Below are 27,946 nucleotides of genomic sequence, written 5' to 3' on the forward strand. Positions count from 1 at the left end.
CTGGCCACCCCTCCGGAGGGAGGTGAGGCTCCTGTGACAAATTTGAAAAGGCTCAGACATAGATGATCTCACAGCATATGCTAGACTACACATTTATTTATTTTTCATGACAAGCAGGTGGACCACAGGCCCTGAGCTTGGCTGGGGGAAAGAGTAAGAAATGGAAAGTTAGGACTGGGGGAGGGGGTTCTGGGGAGAACAACGTGCCAGGGGGAGAGAATGGGGCTAAGCAAAGATTCTGGCCCACATGCGGGCTTTCAAAGCCAGTCTGGATGGAAAGGAACCAAATCCCCAGACGACTGACTCTCCAGGCCTTCTCGCCTTTCTCCCATCATCCAGGATCAAGGTGGAGAAATCAAGGAAGCGCAAGAAGGGGCGGCTGGCAGCGCCACGGTCTTGGTACAAAACCAGGCACAAAGACGGGTGAGAGTTGCATTCGGGGCCTCACTCGCGGGCGAGGCTCCCATGCCCCAGGGCTGGCGGCGCGCGCGGGGCGCGCGCGGGGCGCGCGCGGGGCGCGCGCGGGGCGCGCGGGGGGCGCGCGGGGGGCGCGCGGGGGGCGCGCGGGGGAGACGGGAAGCGGCGCGCGTGCTCCCCCGGGCCGGGCGCCAGGCCCTCGGGGACCCTCAGCCCAGGCCTTTCCTCTTCTTCCCGCGGCCGCGGCCCGCGGCTTCCCGCGCCGAGTCGCTGCTGCCGCTGGCCGGCCGGCGCAGCACGCGCCTCTCCACGCGCACCTCGGGCTCGCGCACGCGCGGCGCGGCCTGAATCAGGAACTCGCCGCCGCGGTAGGTGACGCGCACGTCGGCGCGCGGGTACGTGCCGTACGCGCGCCGCAGCTCCCGGCGCACGTAGTCGGGCAGCGGGTGGCGCGGGTCCAGCGCGCGCTCCTCCACGCGGCCCCAGCGCAGCTCCGCCTGCAGGCTGTCGCCGTCGGGCCACGGCGCCCAGCCCTCGCCCTCGCCCTCCCTCGCCGCGGGGGGTGGTGGCCCCGGCCCCGCGTAGCCGGTCGCGGGCAACAGCGGGCTCGGAGCCATGGCTAGGGCCGGTGGGAAAGCCCAGTAGGGCGGCGCGAGCGGCAGGGGCGCGCTGGGGCCATAGAAGCAGTGGTACTCGCGCGGGGTCGCCCATTCACCTGCGCTCAGGCCGGGGGGTCTGCTGCAGAAGTTGTGGGCCTGGATCGGGGGCAGCAGCAGAGGGCTGGGCAGGTAGGTGTAGGCGAGGGGCTGCAGAGAAGGCCAGAGGCCCTCCTCCGGCAGCAAGCAGCTATAGGAATACATGGTCCGAGCCCAGGCCCAGGGCGTTTTCTTTGGTGAGGCCTCGTCTTGGTCTAGAGCTGCGGGAGTGGGCACAGTCCTTGTTCTTCACCCCCTGTTCCCCACACCCTATCTCCGCCACCCCTGGTTGATGGTAGGGGCCCATCCCTACTTCAAGGCCTTTGGGGACTCCTAAATTAGGCCTTCTCTCTTGTGCTAGCTGGGCCCAATCCCATGCTCCCAGGAAGTAATAAGGACGAAAGATCTAATATGCTCTTCCCAGGTCGCTCTCCACTTACGGGTCTCCTACAGCCTGAGGAGCTGGTCCTCAGTATTGGGGATGGCCAGAGGATTCCAGAACTGGGTTGCTCTCAGCTACTTGTTGAACTGTCCCCCTCCATGCCAGGCCAAAGCCACACCTCCCTGTTACTAGGCTAAGGGAAACACGTTGAGTTGGCCAGGGGCCAGCCAGCCTGTGTCAACCCGGATGAATCTGCCAGTCACTCCAGCCCCACCCTAAAAGTTGAGGTCTGGGGCCTCCTCACAACATACATGTCCTAATGGTCCTCACCACCCCGCCCCCCAGACTCCCAGTCCCTGTAGATGGGAAGTTGACCCTAACATTGGAGCGAAGCCTACACACCAGGCACAGAATCAGGTTGTTTATGAGTAACCGCAGTGTCACATCAAACCAGGAAGAAAGTACTCATGGTATCTCCTCTTTACCTGCTTACCCTGGGGGTGCCGGGGCAAGTTCTTGGCTGCTAACCAAAAGACGTGGTTCAACCCCACCTTTTACACAGGAGAAAATTGTGTCTGTCAGCTTCCCTGAAGCTCTGCAGCCTGAGAAACACAATGGGGCAGTTTTACTCAGTCCTATATGGTCACTATGATTTGGAATTAACTCCAGGACAGTGGGTTTGGGGATTTGGAAGCTGTTTGCCTTAGAGTTGGTCCATTATGGTGTTTTGTGCCATCGAGCTTTGACGCGTCGTGACCCTATCAACTCATTGTCGGGGAGTCCATTCTAACTCATAGCAACCCTATAGGATAGAGTAGAACTGCCCCTTTGGGTTTCTGAGAACCTTAACATCTTTTTTTTTTAAACGTTTTATTAGGGGCTCATACAACTTATCACAATCCATACATATACATACATCAATTGTATACAGTACATCTGTACACTCTTTGCCCTAATCATTTTCTTTTCTTTTTTTACATTTTATTAGGGACTCATACAACTCTTATCACAATCCATAACCTTAACATCTTAACAAGAGAAGACAGCCTCATTTTTTCCCCTCAGAGCAGCTGGTGGGTTTGAACTGCTGACCTTGTGGTTAAGCAGCACAGTCTGTAGCCCACTACATCACCAGGGCTCCTCAGTGACCTTTTAGGACAGAGTACAAGTGTCCCATAGAGTGTCCCACGGTGGGATCTTCATGGCAGCAGATGGCCAGTTAGTTTCACCCATGGAGCAGCTGGAGTTTAGACTGATATTTTGGTTATAGCTGCTGAGCACTCAACCATTGTGCCACTAGGATTTGTCGCTTGTCTCGGACTCATGGTGACAGTGTTAGACTTTCTCACGCTCCTTCAGCTCTACAATGTCACAAGGGGGCTAGTTCTTAGTAGGCATGTGAAGTAAGTGGTGATGCCATCCTCATATCCTCATATCATAGCGAAGGAGCCACACAGGCTCAGAGAGCTTTAATCCACTTTCCTCGGATCTCACAGCCTGCAAGTGGGACGGTGGGATTTGAACCCAATCCAACTGATGCCACAGAATTCAAGCCAAGAAGTCACTCTGGAGAAGTGAAAAAGATCGTATCATCAACATAGGGTAAGAATCGGTTAGTGTCCCCTGAGCACCAGTCCCCTCTGGCTGAAACCCACCTTTGGGGTGGCTGGTAGTTGCTGAATGACAAAGGGATCTCCTCACCCAGCTGCCTAAAGGCTTTCTCTCCCTCCCCCCTTCCCCTGGTGATTCAAGCAAGTTCCTCATCCTCACCTTCTCCCATAAAGCCCAGCTCCCCTTTGGAAGGCCTGCTACACTCATCTCGATGATGTCATGTTGCTTTGCTCCTAACCGATAGCACCCAAGTCTGACTTGGACCAGTGGTTTAGTGAGGGCACCTGCATGAGCTGGGCGCGGGCCTTAGCCAGGGCTTCATGTAGAATCGTGCAAACACCCTCTACCTGGTAGCTCCACTTCCAAAAAGGAAGCCTCTCCTTCCACCCACTCTAAGGGCTGTGCCCAACTACTGAAAGTCGCTTCCTGTCGCAAGCAGAATAATGTCCCCGGGGGGCCAGGGGAAGCCAGCCCCTAACACATCATCGCGGGTCCGTTAGGCGCAATTGTACAGCGATAATAAGTAAAGGTTTTAGTAAAGTTATAGAGAGCATGAGAGATAGAAGAGAGATTGAAATAATGGAGTCAGACACATTTCATGGTAGCATGCTCACCTCAGCCCAGCTTGGTCCACATGGAGAAAGAGAGTCTTTAATGCTAACCAAGGCTGTTATATTCTCTGGCAACACGCAAGCCCCCTAGTTACAGGTGAAGATGTACATCACAGGAAGGGGTTGTGCTATAGGTAGTACAGTAATGGAAGGGGTGATCTAGGGGTGTCCACGCAATAGGGATTGGGGTATACATGTGGCAAGATGGGCGGATCCTAGGTACAGAATGGCAGCCTAAGTTTGGATGTCCTGGAACTGGTTTGATCTGTTCTCTGGATCCCCATAAGAACCATTAGCAGTAGGGTGTAAACCCCACCTACAGGAACCAAGCTGATGTAAGCCTCAGGGAGAAATAGTCCCCAGCAGCAGGAAGCAGGCCCACCCCTGTGGCAGGGCAAGACAGCAGTCTGGCAGCGATTGCCTCAAGGGAAGTAATTTTTGTCATTAGCTGCAAGAAGTATCCTAAATCTAACATATTTGGGGGAGACGACTTGGGAGAAATCTGTTTCCCCACACCCGGGATACTCACGTCCTTATCCCCAATGAATGTACTATGTTCCCTGGTGAGGGAGGGCTGAATTTGCAAACAGAACTGTTATTAATTAGCTTGCTTAAAAAGAGATTATTTAAATGGGAGACCTTAAAACAAAGTTCTTAATTGTGGAAGAGGAGGTGGAAGAGTGGAGTCGCTTGATGTGAAAAAGATTTGACCAACGATTGCTGTCTTTGAAGGTGGAAGGCCACCATGGGTCAGGAACGTGGACAATCTCAAGGAGAAGAAAATGGCCAGGAAACAGTTAGTGCAAAGCCAAGTCTCCAGACCCGGAGCCCAGGACTAGAGGGTGCTGGGCTCCCACTGTGAACTGCTCAGAAAGGGGTCGCAATAGTAAAGGGCCCAGCAGTACCACTATGGTTCTCAGCCATAGCCAGCATCTCTCACTCCTTCTCCATCCCCACAGAGCATAACATGACTCCACCTTCGACCCCTCTCTTCTAGGCTCTGCTGGTGCCACAGCCGGGTGGGAAGCGTGGGCTCCTTGTAGACATGATCATTTAGTTCTGTCCCAAAGTTTATAACACGGGATTCCTTTGTTCTCACTCTCTGACTTCACCTTCTGGGGTGGCCCTATGTCCGTCCCTCTGTCTCTTCCTGGCTCTAGCTCTCCCTTTTGTCCGGCTATTCTCTTTGTACTCTGTCCTCCAATCTCCCTCACTCTGCCCCCTTTACTCCCATTCCATTATGAACACCCAGGCAGGTCATTAACTTTAATAAGACCTGTGAATTGGAACCCAAGAGCTGGGTCCGCTTTCCTTTTATGCCCCTTTTAACAAATAGGAGATGCTGATGCTGGATAGGGAGCAAAAGATGGCCCAAAACTCAACATCAGAAAAGACTAAGTTTGCTTGTTGTGCTGGACACTGGCGGAACCACCGAGGCTCTGGCCCTCAGCTGCCCTTCAAGGCTAGAACCTCAACTTTCAGCCAAAGCACAGGGGGGCCAGGGAGGTGAATGATAACACCTGAGAGGCGTCCATTCCATAAGACAATTAACCTTGCAAGATCCGAAAGGCCCAGGACTAAGCTCAGCTGTTGGGAAGGGCTAAGAACCGGTAAACACCATGAGGAAGCTTCAGGAGAGCTTGCGGAGATTAAAGTCTTTGTCACAAAACAAAATGTGCATGAATTGCTTGATAAATATTCATCCAAATCACAAAAATAATTTTTTAAGGAAATAGATTCTCCACTAGAGCCTGCAGAAAGGAACTCGGTCTTCATTAACACTTGGATTTTAGCCATTGAGATAGATGCACTTTGGACTTTTGACTCCGGAGCTGTAAAATAAGGCGTTGGATTGTTTTAAGCCACTCTTGTTAATGCAGAAATAGGGAATTAATGCTATCTTCCCCCATCTGACATACAACTTCACTCCTCCCCTTCTCTCCATCACAGCATCAGAGGAGGCTGAAGCAGATTGGTGAATTGCCTGGAGCTTAATTTTGGACCCCAAAGGACTAACCAGTCTCTACACCTGATCACCCTGGGGAAAATGTTGGCACCTGGGTGGGAGGAGCAGGCAGAGTTGAAAGGGATGCTCAGGTCCATGCCCAAAGGGCTTGAATTTCGATAGGCATTTGGTCCTTGGTGCTCGTTTGCTGAGGGCCCCTGATTCTCAGCACAAAATGAGAAACTAAGGATCAGCAGTGAGTTTCTTCCTTTACCTCTAAAAACAACAGCTCCCAGGGGTGGTTTTTATGATATTGGCTCCTACAGGACACATTGTCAGAAAAGTGGTTCTGGGCAAGTTACTGTCCATCCAACCTTCACGTGTGTCTGACTTGGGCCTCAATCAGTCAGCGCTTCTAATCCACGGAGACAGTGATTGGTTGGAGGTTGCCATGGGACCTGGTTTGGGACCAATGGGAGTCAGGCCCAGGTGTTTCCTCTCCTGTTGGATGGAGAGTCTGACTCTATTTCAGACAGATGGAAACCAGAAGCAGCGGAGGGGCAGGAAGAGAGGTTGGATCCTCAGGACCCAGCTTCAGTCCTGGAGGTGGAGACAATCGGGCGGTGCAAGACGTTTCGGTTTTGCTTTTTGTTTAAATCATAGACTTTCCCCCCTTTACTGAGAACCTTAAACTGAGTACATTAAATAAAACTAATTTCTGGGGGGAAGAAAATCAAAGCGCACAACAGGGATTACAAAGAAAACTAAGCAGTGCCTGGTGGCGGCAGATGGAGGAAATAGATTGATGTCTTCAAGACCTTCTGAAACATTTCACAGCTGGCCTGATACAAAGACCTCGGTGTCGGCAGGGTGTGGTTCCGGATGTAGAGTCCGTAGGGCAAGATAGGAAGTCTTCACCCTGGGCCTGAAATCCAGGAGGAGTTATGTGGCCCCTGAGTCTTTGTCCCCTGGACTGTGGGGTAGTAGCAGCAATGGTGGCCGGGCAGCTGCTTTCTTGGTGAATGTGCTGAGCTTCATCCCCCTCGGAGCCGAGCCAGCTGAAGAACCCGGGCCTGTGCCGCAGCTCAGCCTGATCATCTTCCCAGCTAGGTTTGCGTGCAGTGTTTGCATGAACTGGGACCAAGGTCTGCCCAGCATCTGTTTGGGGCACTGCAACCGCGTGGAGCCCTCTTGCTTCTGGGCTGCAGGCTGTGGGGTGTGCCGAGGCTGTTCACCCTAAGATGGGGGTCGCAGGCGCTGGAGGCATATTCACGGGGTACCGCAGTCTGAGGCGCTAACTGCTATGTGGCTGCGGGAATACCTCCAGGCTGGCAGCTGGCAGCCCTTGTTAGGTGCCACCAACCCAGCGGTCCAGGCACTCTGACCCGAGTCTCTGAGGCAGCAGGGAGGCCACAGGCGGGCCAAGCCTGACCAGTTGAAGTTAGATGGTGAAGGCTCAGAGGAGTATGTAGCACTTGACGTTTCCTGGACGTCTGAAGCCAGGAGGCTTTGCCGCCAGCGTGGACTGCGCTGTGTGTGTGCTGCTGGGTTAGGTGTGCAATATGAAAGCCTGGGGCACAGAGGAGCATCAGCTGTGGGCGGAAATTGATTTCAGATGGCCTTGGCCAGAAGCGTTACCGGTTACATCCAGCGGTTGGGCAGGTGAGCCTTTCGCCTGTCCTCTGGGCCAGGCCGACAGCCAGGGCTTGGAGCGCACTGTTAGCCACTCATCTTCGCGATGCTTTGGTTGCCTGTTCCCAAGATAAGAAGCAAAGCCAGACCCTTGGCTTCTCTCCTTCAGCACCGATTGACTCAAAAGGGGAAACTCGTTCCTCAACTTCATCAATGGTGTCATCCAAGTTTTTAAGATAAAGATCCATCTCCCTTCTCTTTGGTCATCGAGTCAACGCTGACTCATAGTGGCCCCACAGCTGGGCAGAACTGCCCCCCGTGAGCTTAGGAGTAGAAAGCGCCATGTTTCTCCTGTGGAGTGACTGAGGGGTTTGAACTGCCGATGTTATGTGGACTAATTCTGTACTGTTTCAGCTGCTCCCGCTTCTGCTTTAACCCAGCCGGCCGTTCAACTTTTTTCTCTATGTGGCTTGTGAGGATGACTTTCCCACTGATTTCTTTTTCATTTATCTCCACGGCCTTCTTGGCATTTTCATTTCGTAACTCAAAGTCAGGGCCTTTGGAGTTCCTGCTGGGATTATAAGGAAGCTGTTAAGAAAAAAGATTTATAGATCAGATCCTCATTTCCCTAATTCAACAACTTACCAAGCCTCCCAATGGCTTGCCTTGTTTACTACAAGAGGGAGGTTTTTTTTTTTAAGATGCACAGTATCTTCTCCTTCACTCAAGTCGACACCTGTCTGTCTTCTTCCAGGGGTCAGCAAACGCTCCAGAGCTATTGGCAGCTCTCTCAATATATACAGATGGCTCTGAAGTAAAATTGAAAAAAAAGGTAAAGACTATTCAGATAGTGTTGACTTCATTTGCTTGTAAAAAAATGTATCTATGGCTCTAGAATAATTTAAAAATTGTTGAGGGACTGTATTGGCTCTTCTATCTCAAAAAATTGTCGACCCTGCCCTGGCCAAGGATGACGTCCCTTCCCCTCCTCTCCCACCCCTGATAACCATCAACGTCTGTTTCTTTTTCTATGAAAACCTTCTCCTGATCATTTGCCAATCGTGGTCTCATTGATATCCATCCTTTTGAGATCGGCCAATTTCATGCGTCATAAGGGCCTCGATTCCATCCATGTCATGAGGCATTTTCACAGTAATCACTTTTTAGTGCTTGAGTTCTAGGACTTCTCTGACTGGATGCTTCGCATTGGTTTTGATCAGGAAGCCTTGTAATCAATCATATCTGTGCTTGTGGACGCTCACTCAAGGGCAAAATGAAAGGCAGGTTGGAGAGAAGCCGGAAGCCAGTCATGGAGGAGGCCCTCGCATTCGCTCCGCAAAACCGATCAAACAGGATTTCAGATGGAAAGGGCGGGCAGTGAGATTTACCTGGCTTGATCTCATCAGGCTGTGTGGGTGCCAGTAGGACTGGAGGTCATCATGGGCATGTTTCTGGCTTGGCTGCCTGCGTGGAGGTCAAGGTAACCGTGTCGGAGTCTGTGGGACGGTGCGTTCAGATAGGACATCCTAGGAGCTGGGCAGCCCCTGGTTTTATTTCAGGCTGGAGGATGGAGTTGTGCAGGTGGTCACGAAGCCAAAGGCAGTAGTTAACATAGAAGCCTGGCGGAATGAACCGAGCCCTGGGGCTGAGGGTAGCAATCTTGTTTTTGAAGTCACCCTTACCCCATGCTGTCTGTGGTCTGGCATGAAAGAGTGACTGGACCACTGAAGAGTGCATTGAAGATGGAGCCTGGCAGGGACCAGCTCTTTAGAAAGCACTGGGAGTATCCGGTGACAGGGCCTGAGGAAGTCCGGGAGGTGGGAGGTGAGCTTCAGGGAACGTTGAAGGAGAATGTGTGCGCCTTCCTATTTGACCCACGGAATCCAGCAGGTGATAGAGCATCCCATGGAACGGCCCAGTTAACCCGGTGCCTGGCAACCAGCCCAAGAAACTGGAGACCATCAACAAGATCAGCCCCTGGGGCTAACACAAAAGGCAACAGGTTCTATTGTTTATAAAATCAGAGAGGTGTGGGGCCTCAGAAACACCATCCGGTGTAACCATGGGCACAAAGCCCAAAGCCTTTCCTGATGGGTCACATTCAGTTTGGTCACTTGATCACCTTGCTCCAGCTCCATGGACTGCTCTGAACACTCCGGGCAGGCGCAGTAAGGACTCAGGGGTTTGCTTTGAAACAAAGGCACACTGGCCAGAGGGACAGGCAGGTTGACTGTAGCAAATTTATGGAGGGCACAGGGAGGCCGACTTCAATGTAGTCCATACCACCTTCCAGTGAGGGAGGGCTTCCTGGGGCAGGAAAGGTTTCAGCAGCTACTTCGAGTCTAGACGAGAGAGGGTGCCATGTGTGTGTGGCTGGGAGCCGAGGTGGTGAGAAGAGAGACTGAAGGGAGGGAACTGAGTCCTGCTGCTGGGGGAGGGGGTTCTGCCTCCTACGCTTTCTAGTCAGGAAAGCACCCATGAGGGCAAGGCACAGGGCAAGGGAGACATGGGCACCTTTCATGCTCTCTAGTGGCGCTATAATAGAAACAGCTCAAGGAGTGCTTTCAACAGACATTTCCCAGGTGTAGGAAGCTAGAAGTCAGGCTGTGAGCTCTAGAGTCAGGTCTTCTCTATCAGCTGGAGGGGGGAGGCCTGTGCCTCTTCAGCCTCTGGTACCTGGGAGATGGCCCCGTGGCTCGGCCTCTCAATCTCTGCCTTCTCAAACTTCTTTATTTTGTAGGACAGGGGTATCAAACTGGCGGCCCCAGGGCTGCATGAGGCCCCCAAGGTAATTTTTTGTGGCCTACCATGCTCTGAAATAAAATGTAACAATCTCCCCTAAGTGCTATTTTCTTCATAACAAATTTTTCTATTTTCATTTTATTTCAGAGCATCATGGGCCACAAAAAAATTTCCTCAGGGGGCCGCATGTGGCTCTTGGGCTGCCAGTTTGACACCCCTGTTGTAAGATTGACTCAAAACATACCCTATCCTGTTCCTGCCGATAACGTAACACAGACGACCCATTCCCAAATGGGGCAATGATAACCGGAGGTGTTGGGGTGAGGGGGGTTCCCAACACTCAAATAGGTCCTCAGGAGCGACTTTGCGTTTGTGGAAAATATGAAAAACACAGACAGTGGGGTCTAGGGGCTCCTTGTCCCGTGTCAGGGCTGAGAGAGTAAATGTAATTTCCAATGGATATAGTATATAGTGGGGCTTACAGACCGTTCATAAGGCATGTGAGTCATACAGCAAACCTAGTACAAAGTCAGTGGGTGATTTCATACACGAATAACAGTAGATGAGCAATGAGGGAGTCATCACCTTGACCTAGTGCTAGTTGACCTCAAACCCCCCCCCCCCTACACACACACACACTGAGCCCTCTCCAGGCGCATGCTGTACTTTTGGTGGGTTGGCTATAGAACCTGATTGTTTTTATCTACAGAAAACCTTTAGGCATTGTGAAGTAGCCGAACACAAATGATTCATATTAGATGGTAGCTCCTTCATGACAGTCTTTAATTGGGGGGGGGTAGTAATTGGAGGGACTGTGTTTAGCCTTGAGAATGTAGTATGACTCATTTGTATCTCATGACCCTGAGGGTCTTCCCCCAACAGAGTTGGCTTTCCAGACCCCTACTGATGAGCATGGAGGATTTAGGGGCATTGTGTCCCTATCCAGTCCATCCATGGACCACAACCCCCCCCCTGTGTATTACATAAGGCCGCATAAGCGGTCTGACTCCCCTCCACATGCCAAAGCTTTCTGGAGATGTGGTGAGCAGTTACAAAGACCGAAATGGTGATGAAAGCAGTTAATCCAAAAATAAAAATAAACAACCAAAAACCAGTTAGTCCAGAGCCGAGGCTGTGCAATAAAGCATCTACCAATTGGTTTATTGCGTCTGTGTTAGGGGATTTAAAAAAAATAATCCTTTTACTGGGGGCTCTTACAGCTCTTACAACAATCCATACATCAATTGTATCAAACTCAGTTGTACATATGTTGCCATTGTTTTCCAAACATTTTCTTTGAACATTGCAGACAGTTTCCCATTTCTCCCCCTTCTCCCCCACCCCCCTTCCCTCACCCTCATGGTACCTACTGTCCCTGTTCCTGAGGGGTTATCTGTCCCGGAGTCCACGTGGAGAGCTCTTATCTGTACCAGCGTACGTGTTTTGTTCTAGAAAGGTAGAACTGTGGTGGTGATGTGGGGGGGCGTGTACGGGAGGAGGCAGTCAAGAACTAGAATGTTGTGTGTTCCATCAGTGCTATGCTGCCCGCTGACTCGTTTCTTCTCTGCGAGGGAGTGTCCAGTTGTCCACAGACACTGGTGCTATGCTGCCCGCTGACTCGTTTCTTCTCTCTGAGGGAGTGTCCAGTTGTCCACAGACACTGGTGCTATGCTGCACCCTGGCTGACTCATTTCTTCCTTGTAACCCTTCTGTGAAGGAATGTCCAATTGCCTACTGATGGGCTTTGGGTCTCCTCTCCGACCCCCATCATTTGCATCAATTTTTTTGAAGATCTCCTCCTTTAGCTGTTTTATATCTATGAGATGTTTCTCTTAAATCCCTGCAAATGGTTTCTAATTAAGGATCAATCATACAAGGTTTCATTATACGGATAAGGGGTTACACCGAATTTGGAATATTCCAATCACCTGTCAGCATCAATTGCGGCTGCAGGTCCGTAATCTGAAAACAGTCTGTTGGAACTCGGCTGGCTTCGCGTCCAGTCGCCGCCCACCTTTGGGTGTCCGAGAGCGGTGAGAGCCTGCGTGCACTGTTCCGCTCTGATGGGGTTCTGGCCACAGAAGCTGTGGTCGAAAACAGCCCTCTGTCATAGAAAGGCGACAGTTGCTTTTCTCACGATCATCAATGTCATCCTGGAGGCAAGGTCTCTGGGGATCTTTCTGTCCCCTTCTGTCAGGATATCGGGGTTGTCAACTCTTTCTTCCAGGGCACTCGCTGAAGAGAGCTTCATTTGCGTTCGTTCTCTCACCTGAGAAGACAAAGAAATCGGCCCTCCCTTTGGGTGGTTAGAAGCGGGGATGGAGTTCTTGTTAAGGGAATGTGGAAAGTTCTTCCTTCCCTTGGCTACCTTTGCTGGACAGGTGCCTCTGGCCTCTCCTTACCCTCTAGCAACAAACAACAGCCACTTCCTTTGGGCTGTTCGCAAACCCTGATGCCAAACGGGAGTTTCGTCTCTCCACCAAATCTTTTCATGGTCAGTTTTCTCTGTAAGGGTGGGAAAGTATCTTTTCGCTCTAGATATTTTGAAAGCTTTAGTTAGAGGGAAAAATTGGGGGGTTAATAAAGCTGAATGAAATTTGTTACCTAGAGTGTCTCCTCTAGACTTCACTTCATCTCCCCCTTCCGTTTTGGTAATTGAGATTTCAAAATGCTGCCAGTCATTGTCCACCGTTGGTTTGATGTCAAACCGGTTGAATCGTGTAGACAGTTTACATCATTGTGCAAACTCAGAAGCTCTGCTCCTGGAGAAGGAACCTGGCAGTCGGTCCATAAAAAGCTGACACCAAATGGCATTGTTTAGCCCTCATGACACACACAGGACTCGGGGTCTTTTTAGTATGGCTTTTTTGGAATTAATTTACTTGCCCGATCCTTTCCCGTACATTTCTAAGTGTGCCTCAGGTCTTGTCAAACCGCACTGCTCTTGAGGTTTTTCCACCCTGCCATGCTTTTTTTCTGGTTAACTTCTTCATAATTTTGGTCAATAACTTCAGTAACAATTTGAACACCTTGAGAATTTAGGTTTTTCTAACAGTCCTACTGTTCCCTCTGGCAGGGGTCCCCAGACTCCAGTCTCAATGGTTGTTGGGGTTCCCCTGGGACCAGCTGTACTTCTTGGCTGAGGCCGCCATGTTGGGTTGGATTTACAACCTGTATTTTGGGGGACATGATCTCATTCCTTCTAGATGTGAGGGCTTGTGGGGCATAGGTCAGGAGACGAGGACCTGCCTGGGAAGGAGAGATTGGAGTGACGGGAGGAGGGAGTCGCGCTTTTGCAGAGTTGGATGCTAGCAGCTCCTCAGAATTGGCTAGAAGCCCTGGACACTGGGGTTCCTCTGTTGGCCCATTCGCTGCAGGCGGGTCCTTTGTCATTTAAAGTGAAGGCTTTGGAGAGAGGACTAGCAGGGGCAAGAGCATAAGGGGTCAACAGCTCACCAAGTTCTTGTCCCTGCTTCCCAGGCCCATAAAAGGCTAAAAAAAGACACGGTGGAGCTAGAAGATTGAGTCCCAGGCTCCCCAGAAGACAGAGGTCATATTCCTTACCCTCTGTCTCAGGGTCAGGAAACTGAGGCAACTCAGGGTGTGTGCCTACCCAGATAATCTACCCAGGGTGGCAAGTTTACAGGTCAGTAGAAGACATGGACTATCATGGGACATCCTCCACAGAGGTGGCTAAGTAAAACAAACCTTTTGGGGGTCAGGGCAGGGGTAAGTGTGGCGGCCATGGAAGAGCAGACTGTTTGGGGAGTCAGAAGCACATAGCAAGAGCTCTATAGTCCTTGTGTTTTATCATCCCTGTTCATGAGAGGAAGGGGCCCTGGCGGTGTAGTGGTTATACGTTGGGCTGCAGTCTGCACCGTCAACAGTTTGAAAACACCAGCTGACTCACCAGAAGAAGGTACGACTTTCTACTCCCGTAAACAGATACCGTTTTAGGAAACTGACGGGCAGTTCGAACCTTTCCCATAGGGTCGCTCTGAGTCGGCATCAACTCGGCGGCAGTAAGTAAAGCCTGCTGATGCACTGTTTAAGCACTCAGCTGCTAAACTGAAGGTCAGCAGTTTGAACCTGCCAATTGCTCCACTGCAGAAGGACAGGGTCTGACGACCCCGGGGGCGGGTCTCCCCAGTCCTATCGAGTTGTTAGGAGCTGGGGCGCCACCTCAACAGTTAGTAGCATCCGGAGGCTGGGCTGCCTTCAGATCTGGCTCCTTTGGCTGCTGTGTCGAGCCCTGGTGCCCACAGCCCCCATTGAGGGCTCACGATCCAGCGTCAGGGAACCCCAGATCACGCAACCACACGGCTATTTCCGTATCAGCCTCAGCTGTGCATCTGGTCAGACCTGGGCTCGGAGCAGGTGCTGAGCTCTCCATTTTCTGAAATTTAACTTTTCTGTTGACTTAAACGGAAATGGCATTGCGCCTCCCTCGAAGTGAAAGAGGGTGGTGAGTCAGTCGGCCACCGAGGGCAGCTGCCCGTGACAAAAATGGTGGCGGCAGGCTCAGGCGGGTCACCTGCTGCACTGCAGCCCTGGGGAGCAGCGGGGAGCCAATCGCTGAGCGGGGCGGAGGGGGCGGAGCGAGGGGAGGAGCCCGCGGGCTGCGCGCAGGCGCACTGGCACGCACCTGGCTCGGGGCAGCCGCGGGATTCCGCTCGGCTGCGAGGACTGCGGTGAGGGCTTGCTGGCGGCGGCGGGGACTCGGGGGCTGGAGCGGGCGGGACGCGGCGTCGGCCAGGCCCCAAAGACAGACGTAAGGGCATGGGCGTGCTCCCAGCTCCCAGCGCCGGGAGTCCCCGGGGGCTGTCTGCGGGGTTCCCGAGGTGTGCCTGTTTGGGGTGGAGGGAGTCCTTCGGCTCCGAGTGGGAGAAGGAAGCTTGGACTCAGAGAGCGAGGGTGGAATCTTTTCGGATAGGGATCCCTGGGGGGGCCGAGGCCCCAGCATTAACATAATGGATTGTGGCCCCATTGGCGTAGAATCACTTGGGGGCGGGAGGTTCTAAAAAAAAAACCACGAATGCTGGGCCCACGCGGGGAGATTCGGGTGTAAAGGCTTAATTGGTCTGTGGCGGGCGGGGCCCTCCGTGTGATGGGACAGGTCCGCACGGGGTGTTCGTGTGTCCCCGGGATGGAGACGCACCACACGGGCTTCAGCGCCAGCTATTGAGCAAGCTCCTGGATTGATCCCCAACTCCGGGGACGGGCGGGGAGCCCCGTGGGGGGAGCCCCGGGGGAGAGCCGCTGACCTTCCATCGATTTTGTAGCAAAGGGAGAGGGAGGACGAGACAGACCCACAAACACACGCTCCACCGCGCAAGTTCATTTCCAGGCTGAGGACGGAGCTGGGGTAGAGACTGCCCCGCGCTGGGCTCGACCGTGCTGTCAGGCGGCAGGTGAGCCTAACAGCTCTCTGGGGTGTTGGAGGGGAAACACCGCGCGCCGCGGGCTGAGAGAGGACACGCCCCACATTTGCGTAAGGTAGTGGACGGTTCCGTTTCCTTGTGCATCGGATACCCACGAGGACTGCAGGGAGTGGAGGCAGGGCGCGCACTCGCTTTCTCCACGGCACAGGTGTTGGAATGAAGCCCGGGAGCCAGTTTGTGATAACGTGCATTAACACCTCCCCCTCCCCGCGCCTTTGACTCATCTCAAGGGAAGCTGAGGCAGAACCCACCCTGCTCCCGATGCCCCTAGTGAGCTCCCAGGGCCGCTATGGCATTCTTGATTTCCCGCAAACCCATCCAGTCTCCACCCCCTCTCTTCCCGTCTGGGTCGGTTCAGAAATTAGGGAGTTGTTTTTTTCATTTTTTACCTTCCCAGCCCCTTTATCTCGCGGGACCTGATGGGGTGAAGCAGGGAGAGTTTTCCCACCCTGCCAGGATGCCCCTTCCAAACAGATTTGATTCTTCACACCCGCGGGGGTGGGGGTGGCCCACTCTGCTGGGCACATGGTAAAAGCTTAACAAGCGGGGGTTTGGGTTTTAATCGGTATCCCTCAGTGTACACCTGTTGCCTTGTCTTCACATGTTTTATTCAGTGGGACATAAAAGGCCTCCCAAGGAGGGCCCTGGAGGGGGGCCCTGGTGGCTTGCCTCTTTCCCGGATGGCCGCAGCTGGGCAGAGCTCAGAGCAGGTGCACATGGGAGCTGGGGATAATTTTCCTGTGGCTGCAGCTGGTGTCATAGGGCTGGAGCCACCTGGCCCTTTTAGGGACAATCCAAACCCTGGGCAGTGCCTGGATGGGGAGGAGTCTGGTGGGCGAGGAGCTAGACATCTGGGTGGGTGTACTTTTGAGAAGCTTGTAAGGGAAGCGCTGGACTCTTGGTACTTGCTCTCCCGCCTTGGGCTTGATTCTGACTCAGTGACCCTGTAGAACTGCCCCATTGGGTCTCCGAGGCTGTAGATCTTTACCGGAACAGAAAGTCTCATCTTTTTGCCGAGTGGCTGGTGGGTTTCAACTGTTGATCTCTCTGTTAACCACAAGGCCACTATTGCTCCGGATTGCTCTCGCAGGCCCTGAGAAATCCAAAGAGGTGAGCAGGAATACCTGACCCGGTCTACTCAGACACCTGGACGCTGAACTTGACCCTGCATGGGCAGGCTTTGAAAGGTTGTTGAGAGTAGCAGGGGCTATGGTGAAATGTAAAAAACCCTGCTGAGATTTTTTTTTTGCATCATTTTATTGGGGGCTCATACAACTCTTATCACTATCCATCCATCCATCCATCCATCCATCCATCCATCCATCCATCCATCCATCCATTGTGTCAAGCATGTTTGTTGCCATCATCATTCTCAAAACGTTTGCTTACTACTTGAGCCCTTGGTATCAGCTCATTTTTTGCCATGCTGAGATTTTTTAAAGTCAAAAACACCTGTTGGAATCTTGGCTCCGGCGAATGACTTTGGGCTGTTTATTTACCCTGGGTTTCTATGTAAAGTGGGGGTGGGTCCATGATGATGGCGGGCAAGCCAGCCGCACCTTCAGTGCCTGAGAACTAGTATCTGGGTGTCAGGTGGAAGGAGCCTTGTGAGCGGAGGTGTGGAGAGGGCGTTGTTAAACGTCTGTGGACTGCCCAGTGATGAGAGGCGAGGCTGTCTCAGGCAGCAAGAGGCCCCGGCTCGGGGTTCTGAAGAGACCACTTCAGTCTTGGATTTCAGGGACAGTGACAGAAATGCAGGTAACAAAACTAAGGCAGGGAAAAGCTTACTGGCGACAGTGTCCTGCGGGTCTTCTAAGTACTGGCCCTCTGCTGGGTCCTTTTGCTCCCTTGTGCATTCTGGCCCCTGCCAGCCCTCTGGTTGGCATTATCATTGTCCCAGTTTTGCAGATAAGATTGAGATTCGGGTAGTGGGAGTGACTGGCTGAAACCACATAGCAGGAGGCTGTCCCTAAGGCAGTGGGGCGAGGGAGAGGGTGTGCATAAGCTCTGGGGGCTGCCAGGCAAGCTCTCTAGCAAAATGCCAAGGAGTGGGTGGAGTTGGTTGCAGGTAGTGGGATTGCCCGCTGGGTTATGCAACTGGGCTGATGTGGCCTGCAGCCCTTTGCCCTGAGAGAGGGGGTGCTGCTGGTCCCTGCGGGGTAGACTGGAAGTGGGGAGGGCTAGTGGGAGAACACCTTGTTCTCTGGTTGAAGGAGGCACGCAGGAGACAGACTGCTAGAGTTACCCTCCTCCACCCCGCCCCAAGCTAGAGGCTGCTGATTGTCAGCTCAAGAGCTCACATTTGCAGGCGGTACCAAAATGTAGCAGTGCTCTTCTGACTCCCCGATTCTCTTTCTGGGAGCCCCTGACCTGAGAGAGGGGCCTGGCTTCCAGGTTATTCCCTTGCTCCTACCCCGCTCTAATTCATAATCCCATGGAAGAGCCGACTGGAGCAATTCCATGTGCCAGGCACTGGGCTAGGCTTCCTTGTCTGGGCACTTCAGCTGTGTCAGAGGGAGGAACCAGTCCCTGAAAGAAGAGTAGGAACTGACTCACTGGGTGGCACTTAACAACCACCAAGGGAGCCCACTGGTGGCCTTTCGTGGAGCATCTGCCTCCACCAACTCCCAGGGCAGGCTGGCCTCAGAGTATCTGGGCACCAGCCAGGAAGGCTTCAGAGTTGAGGCAGGGTGGGGTCCTGGTCATTCGGACAGATCTTGCCAGAAGCCTTAAACAAATGATGTGGGATAAAGACAGTAACACCAATTGATGTATGTATGGATTGTGATGAGTTGTATGAGCCCCCAATAAAATGATTATATAAAAAGACAGTAACCCTAGGTGTGCGCTGAGCATACCGCCCCAAAGCCCTTTAAATGCTGTCTTGTTCCGTCCGCCGCCAGCCCGTGTGCTGGCTAGGGGGGTCTTCTCCATTTGGAGATCTTGAGAGGTTCAGTGGTCGTGATGACTAAAGCTGGTAAGCACCTAGCGCCCTTACCAGACTTAGGGTATTTCCTCATTGACTGCTAGCGGCAATCTTGTGAAGTAGATAGGGTTATGGGCTCATAGAACCGATGAAGAAAACTGAGGCAAAGAGAGGTTATGAAAATTGCCCCAGGTCACACAGCCAGTAACTAGTCGGGACTTCTAAGACCTGGCTCCGGTTGGGTCATCTTCCCACCCTGACTCAGACCAGCAGAGGGGCCATCGGCTCAGTGGTGATTGTCTCACAGGGGCATAATACGTACAATAGGACTTACCAGACGGACACTTGGACTAGGTGCAGCTTATTGCATGTCAGTTATGACCTCAATAAAGCTGGGGGTGGGGCAGGGAAGGAGAGAAGACCTTCCTGGTTGCACGTGGCCTTCAGAAAATCAAAGGCCCCACTGGAAGGCCCGGGGACATTCCTGCAGAGCTACTGGTCAGATTTTAGGTGACTGGCAAGCTGCTTCTCAAATTCCACCACCTGCTAGGCATAGACTTGCCCAAGGTTGGCACTGGATAAACCCACTGCCATCGAGTCCATTCCAAGTCATAGCTACCCTGTAGGACAGAGCAGCACTTCCTCCGTCTGTTGCTGAGACTGTGACTCTTCACCGGAGTAAAAAGCCTCATCTTTCTCCCTCAGGGCAGTGGTGGTTTAAATTGCTGACCTTGCGAGTAGCAGCCAAACTCGTAATCCACGGTGGCACCAGAGCTCCTGGCACATGGGGGGTGCCTATCTCTGGGATAAATGAACTGAGACCCCAGCGAGAGTCCCTCCTTGTCCTCCGGAGCTCAGACACTCGGTCAGACTCGTCACTCCCACAGCAAGAATGGTCAATAGGGAGAAGAAGGCAGACCCAGGACCTGCATTAAAAGTCCCACAGTCAGGTCTGGATGGGGGAGGTGGGAGTTTCAGCCATGGAAGGTACAAGTGCAGGGAGGGGTCAGTGGGGCGTCTGAGGAGCTAGGGAGGGCCTCCTGGGCACTGGTGGCTCCGGAAAGATGGGTGAGGTTGAGGTGAGGTGGGAGGAAGCAAGCAGCAGGGACAAAGATCTATCCAGACCAGGCTGCACTGGGCCCACGGTGGCCAGATTGTGCAGAGGCTGCAGCAGCTGGAGCCATGGCAGCTGGGTCATGGGACAAGGAGTTGCCGGTGGACTCTCCAAGGCTGGACGGTGGTGGGATACGAGTTTTGGCAGGCGCACCTGTGCGTTCATGTAAAGGAGCTCGAGGGTGGGCTTGGAATGGGAGCTCCGGGGGTCTTTGAAGAACTGCCGCAAGCACTTCTAGGACAGTTGTGAGCAGTATCACACACGGAGTGGCTTAAAGCAACACAGGTCTCTTCTTTTACCCCCTGTCTTGGAGGCTAGAAGTCTGAGCTCAGGGTCCCTGCAGGGTCTTGCTCTCCGAAAGGTCTAGGGCAGCAGTTCTCGGTTGCGACCCCTTTGGGGGTCGAAGGACCCTTTCACAGGGGTCGCCCGATTCCTAACAGCAGCAAACTGACAGTGATGAATCAGCAATGAAAATAATGTTATGGTGAGGGGGGAGTCACAACTGAGGAACTGTGTTAAAGGGTCGCGGCCTGAGGAAGGTTGAGACCCTCTGGACTAGGGAAGGGTCTTTCCTAGTTGCGTCCTAGCTTTTGCTGTCCGCCAGCAATTCATGGGCCCCTTGGCTCATCACTGCACTCTGCCTCCTGCATGTGACCATCTACACTCTGTGCGTCGTCCTTGTGTCCAAATGTCCCCGTTGGTGTACTGACCCCGTTCACCGGATCAGGGCCCACCTGAATCCACGTGACCCCATCTCGACTTGGGCGATTCTCAAATTGGGTCACCTGCACAGTGCACACATTGCTTTTCGGATGGGTTGGGGGGTGAGATGCCTGTGCAACCCCCAACAAGGCGTGTGGGGGAAGGAAGCCCCCATTGCTTCCTTCAGCACACATGGGAATTGTTTTTGTGAAAACGCAACAATAAAAACAGTTTTGCATTGGTAAGAAGCGAGAACAGGCTGAGTGTCCCACTCACGGCCCTCCCGTCACCTGGGAGCCTGCCGGAGGTCCCTGACCACCTGAGTCAACTTACACGTGGGCACAGTCCCCAGGTAGCACAGTACAGTTTGAGAAGTGATGCCCCTGTCACCATCAGACTTTTTTGTTTTTCTCACCCACGGTCGGCCCTGCCTATCCGCCTTTGAGCACAGGTTGGACTGGTTGGGAGCCAGCTCCCCACACTGCCCTTTGCTCGCCTCTCTTCACGGCATGTGTCCTTGCATTTCTCTTGCCGTGGGGGGTTGGTACCCATGGGTCAGCCCCTCGCTGCCTTTCTGAAGACCACGGAGCTGGCTGAGCCAGTCCCTTTGTTGTGCCCGTGGACAGTGGCCAACTCTCTGCCTGCCTGTAAACATTGCTCCCACAGACATCTCACCACTTCTCTTTGGGGCTATTTTGTTAAGGTGGAATTTGAGCACCAAGGTGCCCCCCCCCCACCATGGGGGATCCTGGTCCCACTCTGCTGGACCAAGGAGTAGCCATTGTCCTGTGTCTCCCCTCTCTCCCCGGCGATGGAGACCCAAAGGCAGAACAGGCTTTCAAGGGACATGGGCCTGGACTCAAACCTAATCTTTTTCTTTTTTACTAGGTGACGTTGAGTAAGTCACTTAACGTCTCTGAGCTTGACGTTTCTGGTATTAAATCATACTGAGTGCTACAAATTTTGTGGGGTTTTGTGAAAGGGATGGTGACGCCACCACAGCTGTGTGTTGAGCAGGGACATTTAATTTAATCCTGAGACTCCTCTGCTGAGTACATGACCCCCCTCTTGCTCGGTGCTGAAGAGGAACCTGAGGCTGGTGAAGCAGCTGGCCAGGGTTATGCTGTGGGCACAGTGTGTGCTCCAACCCGGGCTGCCAAGGCCAGAGCCTGGAGTCCTGTGGTGCCACCAGAGAGGAGCACCAACGGTCAGTGCTGGCTCGTGGCCCCTGGCTCAGCCGTGGCTGGGTTCCCTGCCTCCTTTCGCCCGGGCTTTATCGGTTTGGCCGGGCTACTCCCGGGCATCGAGCTGGGCGCCGTTCCAGAGATAACTCATGGGTGAATCCCGGCTTTGTTTTGTGTCCAGACTTGCTTGCTCACGCGCTCAGTGGAACGAAGTTCTTGTACCGTGTAGGGCTGGCTCTGGTCCCCGCTGCTCACTGGCTCCTCCTCCTCCAGGGACAAGGATGGCGAGAGGACCCGTGACCATGAGCCCCGCTCCGTGCTGCTGAGGCTGGGGCTGGGGCTGGCAGCCATGGGGCTGGCCTGGCCCCAGGCCTGGTTGCTGGGCCTGCCGACAGCCGTGGTCTATGGTTCCCTGGCCCTCTTTATCTCCGCCCTGCACAATGTGTACCTGCTCTACTACGTGGACACCTTCGTGTCTGTGTACAAGATCAACAAAGCAGCCTTCTGGGCTGGAGAGGTAGGGCCTGGACGGATGGCAGGTGCTGGACCCTGCCCAGGTTGTCCCTGTGCCTCGCTGGGTGAGGGGTGGAGGTGGAGGCTGGGGTGTGGGGGTGGGTATGGATTTCTCAACAGGTACTGGACCAGCTGCGAGCCTGGCACTGCTCCGGAGTCTCATGGGTAGTTATGCTATCTAGCAGGGGGCGCCTGGAGGAGTCAGGGGCAGTGGCTGGGGGAGGGGGTTTCAGCACAGAGACGGACAGCCAGCGTTTGCAGGCAAGCAAGCAGGGGGCCATCTGTGATGGGTGTTGAACAGACGGAAAATGAGGTCACCTGGAGCTCACCTGTCCCCCCCACCTGCAGGCCGTGTTTCTCGTCTGGAACAGCCTCAATGACCCCCTCTTCGGCTGGCTCAGTGACCGACAGTTCCTCAGCTCCCAGCCCTGGTGTGTGCGCACGTGCTCGGGGCCACTTCGCTTCCTGTCCCACCCTCTCCTGCCCATGGTGGGGGCTGGGGCGGGAGATAGGTGTGCCATCTTCAGCCATCCCTGCCCTGCTCTGTCTGGTTGGAGAAATAGCCTTCATGAACCCTTGCCTTGCTGTCCTGGCGGAAGAGACAGACCCCCGCTTGGCTGGTCCGCCACTTGGGATGAGCTTTGTCTGCGAGCACCCCCTTGCTGCTGCTTGCAGCTTCTCTGCCTGCCCCCCCTGCATCCCATCAGTGCCCCCACCCTGAGATGTGGGTCCCCTGCCACTCGGGGCAACAGCACTGGCAGCCTGTAGGAGAAGAGAATGAGGCAGAGGTGGGAGGTGGGGGAGCGAGTGCCCACTGGAATGGCACTAACTAGATTGGAGGCCCTGGTCTGGGGTGAGTCCCACATCTGGGCCCCTCCATCCTCCTCTGGGGCCCAGGGGTTGGGCGCCAGGGGCTGGGGCCTGCCAAGGCTGAAGGGCATCTCCCAGCAGCACCCCTCTCCCTGGCAGGTTAGGTGCCGGGCTCTCCGCGAGGGCCGTGGTGCTGGCACGGGTGCGGGCACTGGGCTGGCATGGGCCGCTGCTGGCACTGTCGTTCCTGGCATTCTGGGTGCCCTGGGCCCCAGCTGGCCTGCAGTTCTTGCTGTGCCTGTGCCTGTACGACGGCTTCCTGACCCTCGTGGACCTGCACCATCACGCCTTGCTGGCTGACCTGGCCCTCTCTGCCCACGACCGCACCCACCTCAACTTCTACTGCTCCCTCTTCAGCGCCGCGGGCTCCCTCTCCGTCTTTGCCTCCTATGCCTTCTGGAACAAGGAGGACTTCTCCTCCTTCCGCGCTTTCTGTGTGGCACTGGCCGCTGCCTCTGGGCTGGGCTTTGTGGGGGCCACACGGCTCCTGAGGAGGCGCGTGGAGATGGCTGGCAGCAGGGAGCCAGGGTGTTCAGCGCTGGCTGTGGACAGCGGGTGAGTGGCCAGCCCTGGTTCTACAGGGTTCTCCACCCCACCCCACCCCCGCACTCTCTGGAGGCTGACTACACTGGGTCCCCTGGCGGGGCGGGTGGCTACCCCACCTGGGGGACAGCCCTGGCCCAGCCTGCGGCAGTGCTGACTCCCTCCGGTCCTGTGGACAGCCCTTGTGGAGAGGAGCAGGAAGCGGGTGGAGTCACCCTGGGCCAGTACCTCCGGCAGTTGGCACGCCACCGGAACTTCCTGTGGTTCGTGGGCATGGACCTGGTGCAGGTACGGGTAGCAGCACCTTCTCCCCCAGGATAGCTGGGGGACATCTGGGTCAAGGGGGCAGTTTCCTCAAGAGCTGGGTGACCTGTTCGGGGTCTCTTGTGAGGCCTCCCCATAATTCAAAGCCCAGGCCAGGCAGGTCCGAGGTTGAATTCCAGCACCATTGGTTGGAGCTTCTGTGAATCCACGGCAGGTCGCAGCCTCTCTGGGCAGCTTGTCCTTGCCAGTGAAGTGAGCAGATGAGGGTGATGTGCCTTATTTGGGGACTGTGTGGCAATGAAAACAAACCAAAAAACCCCAAAGTGCCACACCTAAAAGAGGCGAGGAATTTAAGGTCCCCGAATTTAGAATGTCTTCATGTCACCAAATTATTGTGTTTTTCATTAAAAAGATACAACTCAATCACTTCAATGAACAGTCTAATCCCAGCTAACTTTTTGTAAAGATCGACCCCCAGGCGGGGGGTGGGGGTGGTTTTGGCATGTTCCACCTCTAGGGACATGGGGACGTGTGCCCCCACCCCCACCCCGTGGACTGTGAACTTCAGGCGCTGGCTCTAGTGCTCCGCCCCCTCACGGCCCTGTTGGGTTCCAGGTCTTCCACTGCCATTTCAACAGCAACTTCTTCCCTCTCTTCTTGGAGCACCTTCTGTCAGACCACATCTCCCTGTCCACAGGCTCCTTCCTGCTGGGTGAGTGGGTGTGCTTACGCACAGGCTGCAAGGACAGAGCTCGTACCTCAGGTCCCCTCGCCACCTGTGTGGATGCAGGCGGCCAGGTGTCAGAGGGCAGGGGTGGGAGCCTGTCGTGTGTGGCGGTCGGGGAGGTGGGGTAGGGACTGGCGTCTTGGCAATGGTGCCACCCCCAGAGGACAGGTAGGGGGGAAGTGCTGGTTAACAGGTGAGAGTTGCTCTCCGGGGAACCTGGGTGTGCCTGGTCTGGGTCCTTCCCAGGGTGGCCTAGGGTCTGCCGCTGAGGGGCCTCTGCCTCCTCTCACACGGGGATCAAGGGGTGCGAGGATTATATCAAAAGTGATGGGTGCGCAACTCTTTTATCAGTTCAGACCATTGACTTGTATGGGGTAGGAATTATAGGTCAATAGAACTAAAAAAAAAACAAAACAACAACCCAGCAGAGGAAAAATGGTAAAAACAAAACAAAACAAAAAAAACCCATGCAACTGAACGGACAGACAAGAACAGGAGTGAGTGGCGAGTGGTGAGCACAGCACTGGGTGTCGCAGGCCCGGGTCCGCTGCACGCCAACGGTGATTTGGATGGGTCCGACATTGATAAGTCATGGCCGTGCCCCTCCCCTGAGCCTGGGTCCCTTCTCCCCAGGCATCTCCTATGTGGCACCCCATCTCAACAACCTCTACTTCCTGCCCCTGTGCCGGCGCTGGGGGGTCTACACGGTGGTGCGTGGCCTCTTCCTGCTCAAGCTGGGCCTCAGTCTCCTCATGCTGTTGGCTGGCCCTGACCGCCCGGGCCTGCTCTGCTTCTTCATTGCTAGGTACGCCCGCCCCCTCTGCCCCCACCTCCTCTGCCCTACCCTTACCCGTGTCACTCTCGACCCCTCTTCTCACCACTGCCAGTAACCGTGTCTTCACTGAGGGCACCTGTAAGCTGCTGACCCTCGTGGTCACGGATCTGGTGGACGAGGACCTGGTGCTGAACCGTCGCAAGCAGGCGGCCTCCGCACTTCTCTTTGGCATGGTTGCCCTGGTGACCAAACCAGGCCAGACCTTTGCCCCGCTGCTGGGCACCTGGCTGCTCTGCTTTTACACAGGTGAGGAGGGTCCTGGGGGCTGGCGAGGGGCTCTTGAGGCTTCAGGGGCTCCGGTTTACCCAGGGTACCAGCTGTGCGCCTAAACTCCAGGCCCAGTGAGGGAGAGAATGGCAACTGTCTGACTGAGGCTGGGCCAGGGCCATCCTAGGCTAACACCCCTCCCATGCAGGTAGAGGGGAGTGGATCTTAGCTTCTCCCATCCCTTCCATTGTCTCATTGGTCATGCTTATGCAGAACGCCTTGTCTGCCAGGTGCTGCTCCGAGGGCTTGGGGAGTTACAATGAGGTAGGCAAGGCCTTCACCGGCGTAGGGGCTGGTAGTGGAGCTAGAAAGAATTGGGTGGGTTTGGGGAGTCAGGAGAAGGAGGATTGGATGTTGTAGGGCTTGCTTGCAATAAATAGCCACGCAGAAAATACCAGAGCATGAGCAGAGCTATGGAGGAGGGATAAGAGCTCTGATTAAAACACGATGTGAGCCAGTGGGATGATGGAGTGCTGTCAGAGAAGATGTCTCCCAGAAAGCAACGCAGGCGACAGCGTTGGTCTGGAACTGACCTTGAGGAGCCCCAGATGGTGGAGACAGCAAGTGCCAGGGCCCACGGTATCAGGAGTGGTCAGGAGACAAGTCTGGAGAAGAGGAGAGAGCCTGGCAGATCAAGGCAGGGCTTCGACTTCGTTCTCAGCGAAGGACAGTGCCGGGAGGGTCTGGCTTCAGCAGGGGAGTGTGGTAGAGCTTTGGGTTAAAGAAACAGGTTCGTGGTTTTATTTGGCACCCTGGTATCACAGTGGGTTAAGTGATGAGCTGCTAACTAAAAGGTCAGCAGTTTGAACTCGGCACCTGCTGCTCGGAGAAAGATCTGAGTCTGCTTCTGGGAAGATGTGTGGCTCAGAAACCCAGTGGGTCCATTCCACCAGGACCTGTCGGATCAGCTGGAGTCAGCTCGATGGCCGGGCACGGATAGACTCTTTGTTGTTGTGGGGGCTACGCAGAGCAAGACATAGGTCAGTTCATCCCTTTCTACAGCGTAATCCAGAGCAATTGATCAGTCTCCGTGTGGCGGCACCCGCTCATCCTCCTGACTTGTTCTCTCCCAGCAAATATAAATTCACTCTCTCTCAACGTTCCAAGCTCATCTTTCTAGTTGCTGTTGCCAATTTGGTCCCAAATAAGAAACTAAGCCCAGAGTAGAGCATTTCTAGTCAATCTTTCTCCTCAGAAGCATCCGGTGGGTCTGAACTACCAACCTTTGGGTTAGCAACCACGGACTTAACCACTGTGCCAACTACCCCATCTAGATCTGAAAATAGCATAATGCTCAAGGCAGATTTTTTTCTATTAGGTTGCTAAGTGATTGTTTGGTTTTCAGGAAACTTCAGGGGACTTTTGGTTTCTGGTTTAAAGATGGCCCCAGGGCAGTAGTTTAAGGGGTAGCCCCCTCACCTTCAGAGCCCAAAAGTCTGGTTCACATTGTAACGCTCCTTCTGGCTGCTGCATGGAGAATGGACCTGTTGAAGCCTGTGTGGGGCCAGCCAGAGGGCTGACCTCCAGGCCATGGCAAGGGCGATGGAGGCGGGGTCCCGGTGGTGGCAACAGAGCTGGAATGAAGTGGGTGATTTGGTATGTTTTGAGAGATTAGGGAAGGAGCGACCGATGAGGAGGGGTACTGAGGATCTTGGGCAATTTTGAGGTTTTGGCCTAAGTCGATGAAGGCAGATGAAGGTCCCATTCACTGAGGTGCATGGGGCAGGAGCAGATTGGGAGGAAACCAGGAGCTGTGGTTTAGACAGGTACATGGCCCATTTGAAATGTCCCACTGTGGACTCCAGAGGTGAGCCAGGTTGACCACGTGTCTCCTGTGTTCTCGTCCTAGGTCACGATCTCTTCCAGCAGTCTCCTCTGGCGCCCGTGGGGAGTGCCCTGCCTTGGCCAGAGCCCCCAGCCCCACCCCCAGCGCAGGCCCCGACGCTGCGGCAGGGCTGCTTCTACCTGCTGGTGTTGGTGCCCATCACCTGTGCGCTGCTGCAGCTGTTCACCTGGTCCCAGTTCACGCTGCACGGGAGACACCTGCACACGGTGAAAGCCCAGCGCCAGCACCTGTCACAGGCCCAGGGCCTGGATGTCAAGACAGTGTGAGAAATGAGCAAGGCTGCGTAGGGAGGAGCAGTCTGAAGGCAGACGGCAGAGCTCATGCTCCTCCGCTAACCAAGGGTCGAGTTCTGCGTGACTTGACTGGCCCAGCTGGAGGAGGGCTGGGTGTATGTCTCAGGGACCTGTTTCCCCCCTGGGGGACAGGAGGAAAGAATGGGACTAAGAAGGGCTGGGGGCTGCCCTGTGGTGCTCATGGGATCACTGTGGGGCATGGGAGCCTGCCCTGCCACCTGGCTGCCCTATGGGCTCAGGAACCACTTTTGGTCCCTAGGCCCCCCACCCCTCCTCTGTGGTTCTGTCAGGCCTGCAGCAGCTACCACAGGGCTCCCCCACCGGCCTCTGAAGAGGTCCATTTCATAAAGACTGAATACAGCTGTCGTTTCTATACCTCGGCTCTG

The 27,946-nt window shown here is 54.5% G+C and overlaps 2 protein-coding genes across 5 annotated transcripts; one reads left to right on the forward strand and one right to left on the reverse strand.

Moving 5' to 3' along the window:
* Positions 1-289: 289 nt before the first annotated feature.
* On the forward strand, positions 290-27,944 carry SLC68A1 (solute carrier family 68 member 1). Of its 4 annotated transcripts, none has more exons than XM_075534863.1 (10): positions 290-423; positions 2,991-3,096; positions 21,676-21,919; positions 22,264-22,346; positions 22,885-23,340; positions 23,508-23,616; positions 24,208-24,304; positions 24,953-25,124; positions 25,207-25,400; positions 27,271-27,944. In XM_075534863.1, exons 3-10 carry the CDS (start codon positions 21,752-21,754, stop codon positions 27,531-27,533), a joined length of 1,542 nt encoding a protein of 513 aa, XP_075390978.1. In that variant the 5' UTR covers positions 290-423; positions 2,991-3,096; positions 21,676-21,751; the 3' UTR covers positions 27,534-27,944. The 4 variants fall into 4 exon arrangements, with proteins under 4 accessions (XP_075390978.1, XP_075390981.1, XP_075390979.1 ...); XM_075534866.1 differs by having other exon boundaries at positions 23,143-23,340; positions 27,271-27,943; XM_075534864.1 differs by lacking the exon at positions 290-423 and adding an exon at positions 1,024-1,205.
* Positions 579-1,659, reverse strand: C16H10orf95 (chromosome 16 C10orf95 homolog). Its single transcript, XM_075534868.1, has 2 exons — positions 1,553-1,659; positions 579-1,333 (listed from the first exon to the last, which is right to left on the reverse strand). The coding sequence occupies exon 2, from the start codon at positions 1,275-1,277 to the stop codon at positions 627-629; it is 651 nt and encodes a 216-aa protein (XP_075390983.1). The 5' UTR covers positions 1,278-1,333; positions 1,553-1,659; the 3' UTR covers positions 579-626.
* Positions 27,945-27,946: the final 2 nt, after the last annotated feature.

Source organism: Tenrec ecaudatus, chromosome 16 (assembly GCF_050624435.1).
Source record: "Tenrec ecaudatus isolate mTenEca1 chromosome 16, mTenEca1.hap1, whole genome shotgun sequence".
Classification (NCBI taxonomy): domain Eukaryota; kingdom Metazoa; phylum Chordata; class Mammalia; order Afrosoricida; family Tenrecidae; genus Tenrec; species Tenrec ecaudatus.

Excerpts from the sequence above, each read along its gene's own strand:
- C16H10orf95 (XM_075534868.1), bottom strand. The coding sequence starts at position 1,277 with ATGTATTCCTATAGCTGCTTGCTGCCGGAGGAGGGCCTCTGGCCTTCT.
- SLC68A1 (XM_075534863.1), top strand. The coding sequence starts at position 21,752 with ATGGGGCTGGCCTGGCCCCAGGCCTGGTTGCTGGGCCTGCCGACAGCC. Across the intron at positions 21,920-22,263 it reads CAGCCTTCTGGGCTGGAGAG|GCCGTGTTTCTCGTCTGGAA; the intron begins GTAGGGCCTGGA and ends CCCCACCTGCAG. Across the intron at positions 22,347-22,884 it reads TTCCTCAGCTCCCAGCCCTG|GTTAGGTGCCGGGCTCTCCG; the intron begins GTGTGTGCGCAC and ends TCTCCCTGGCAG.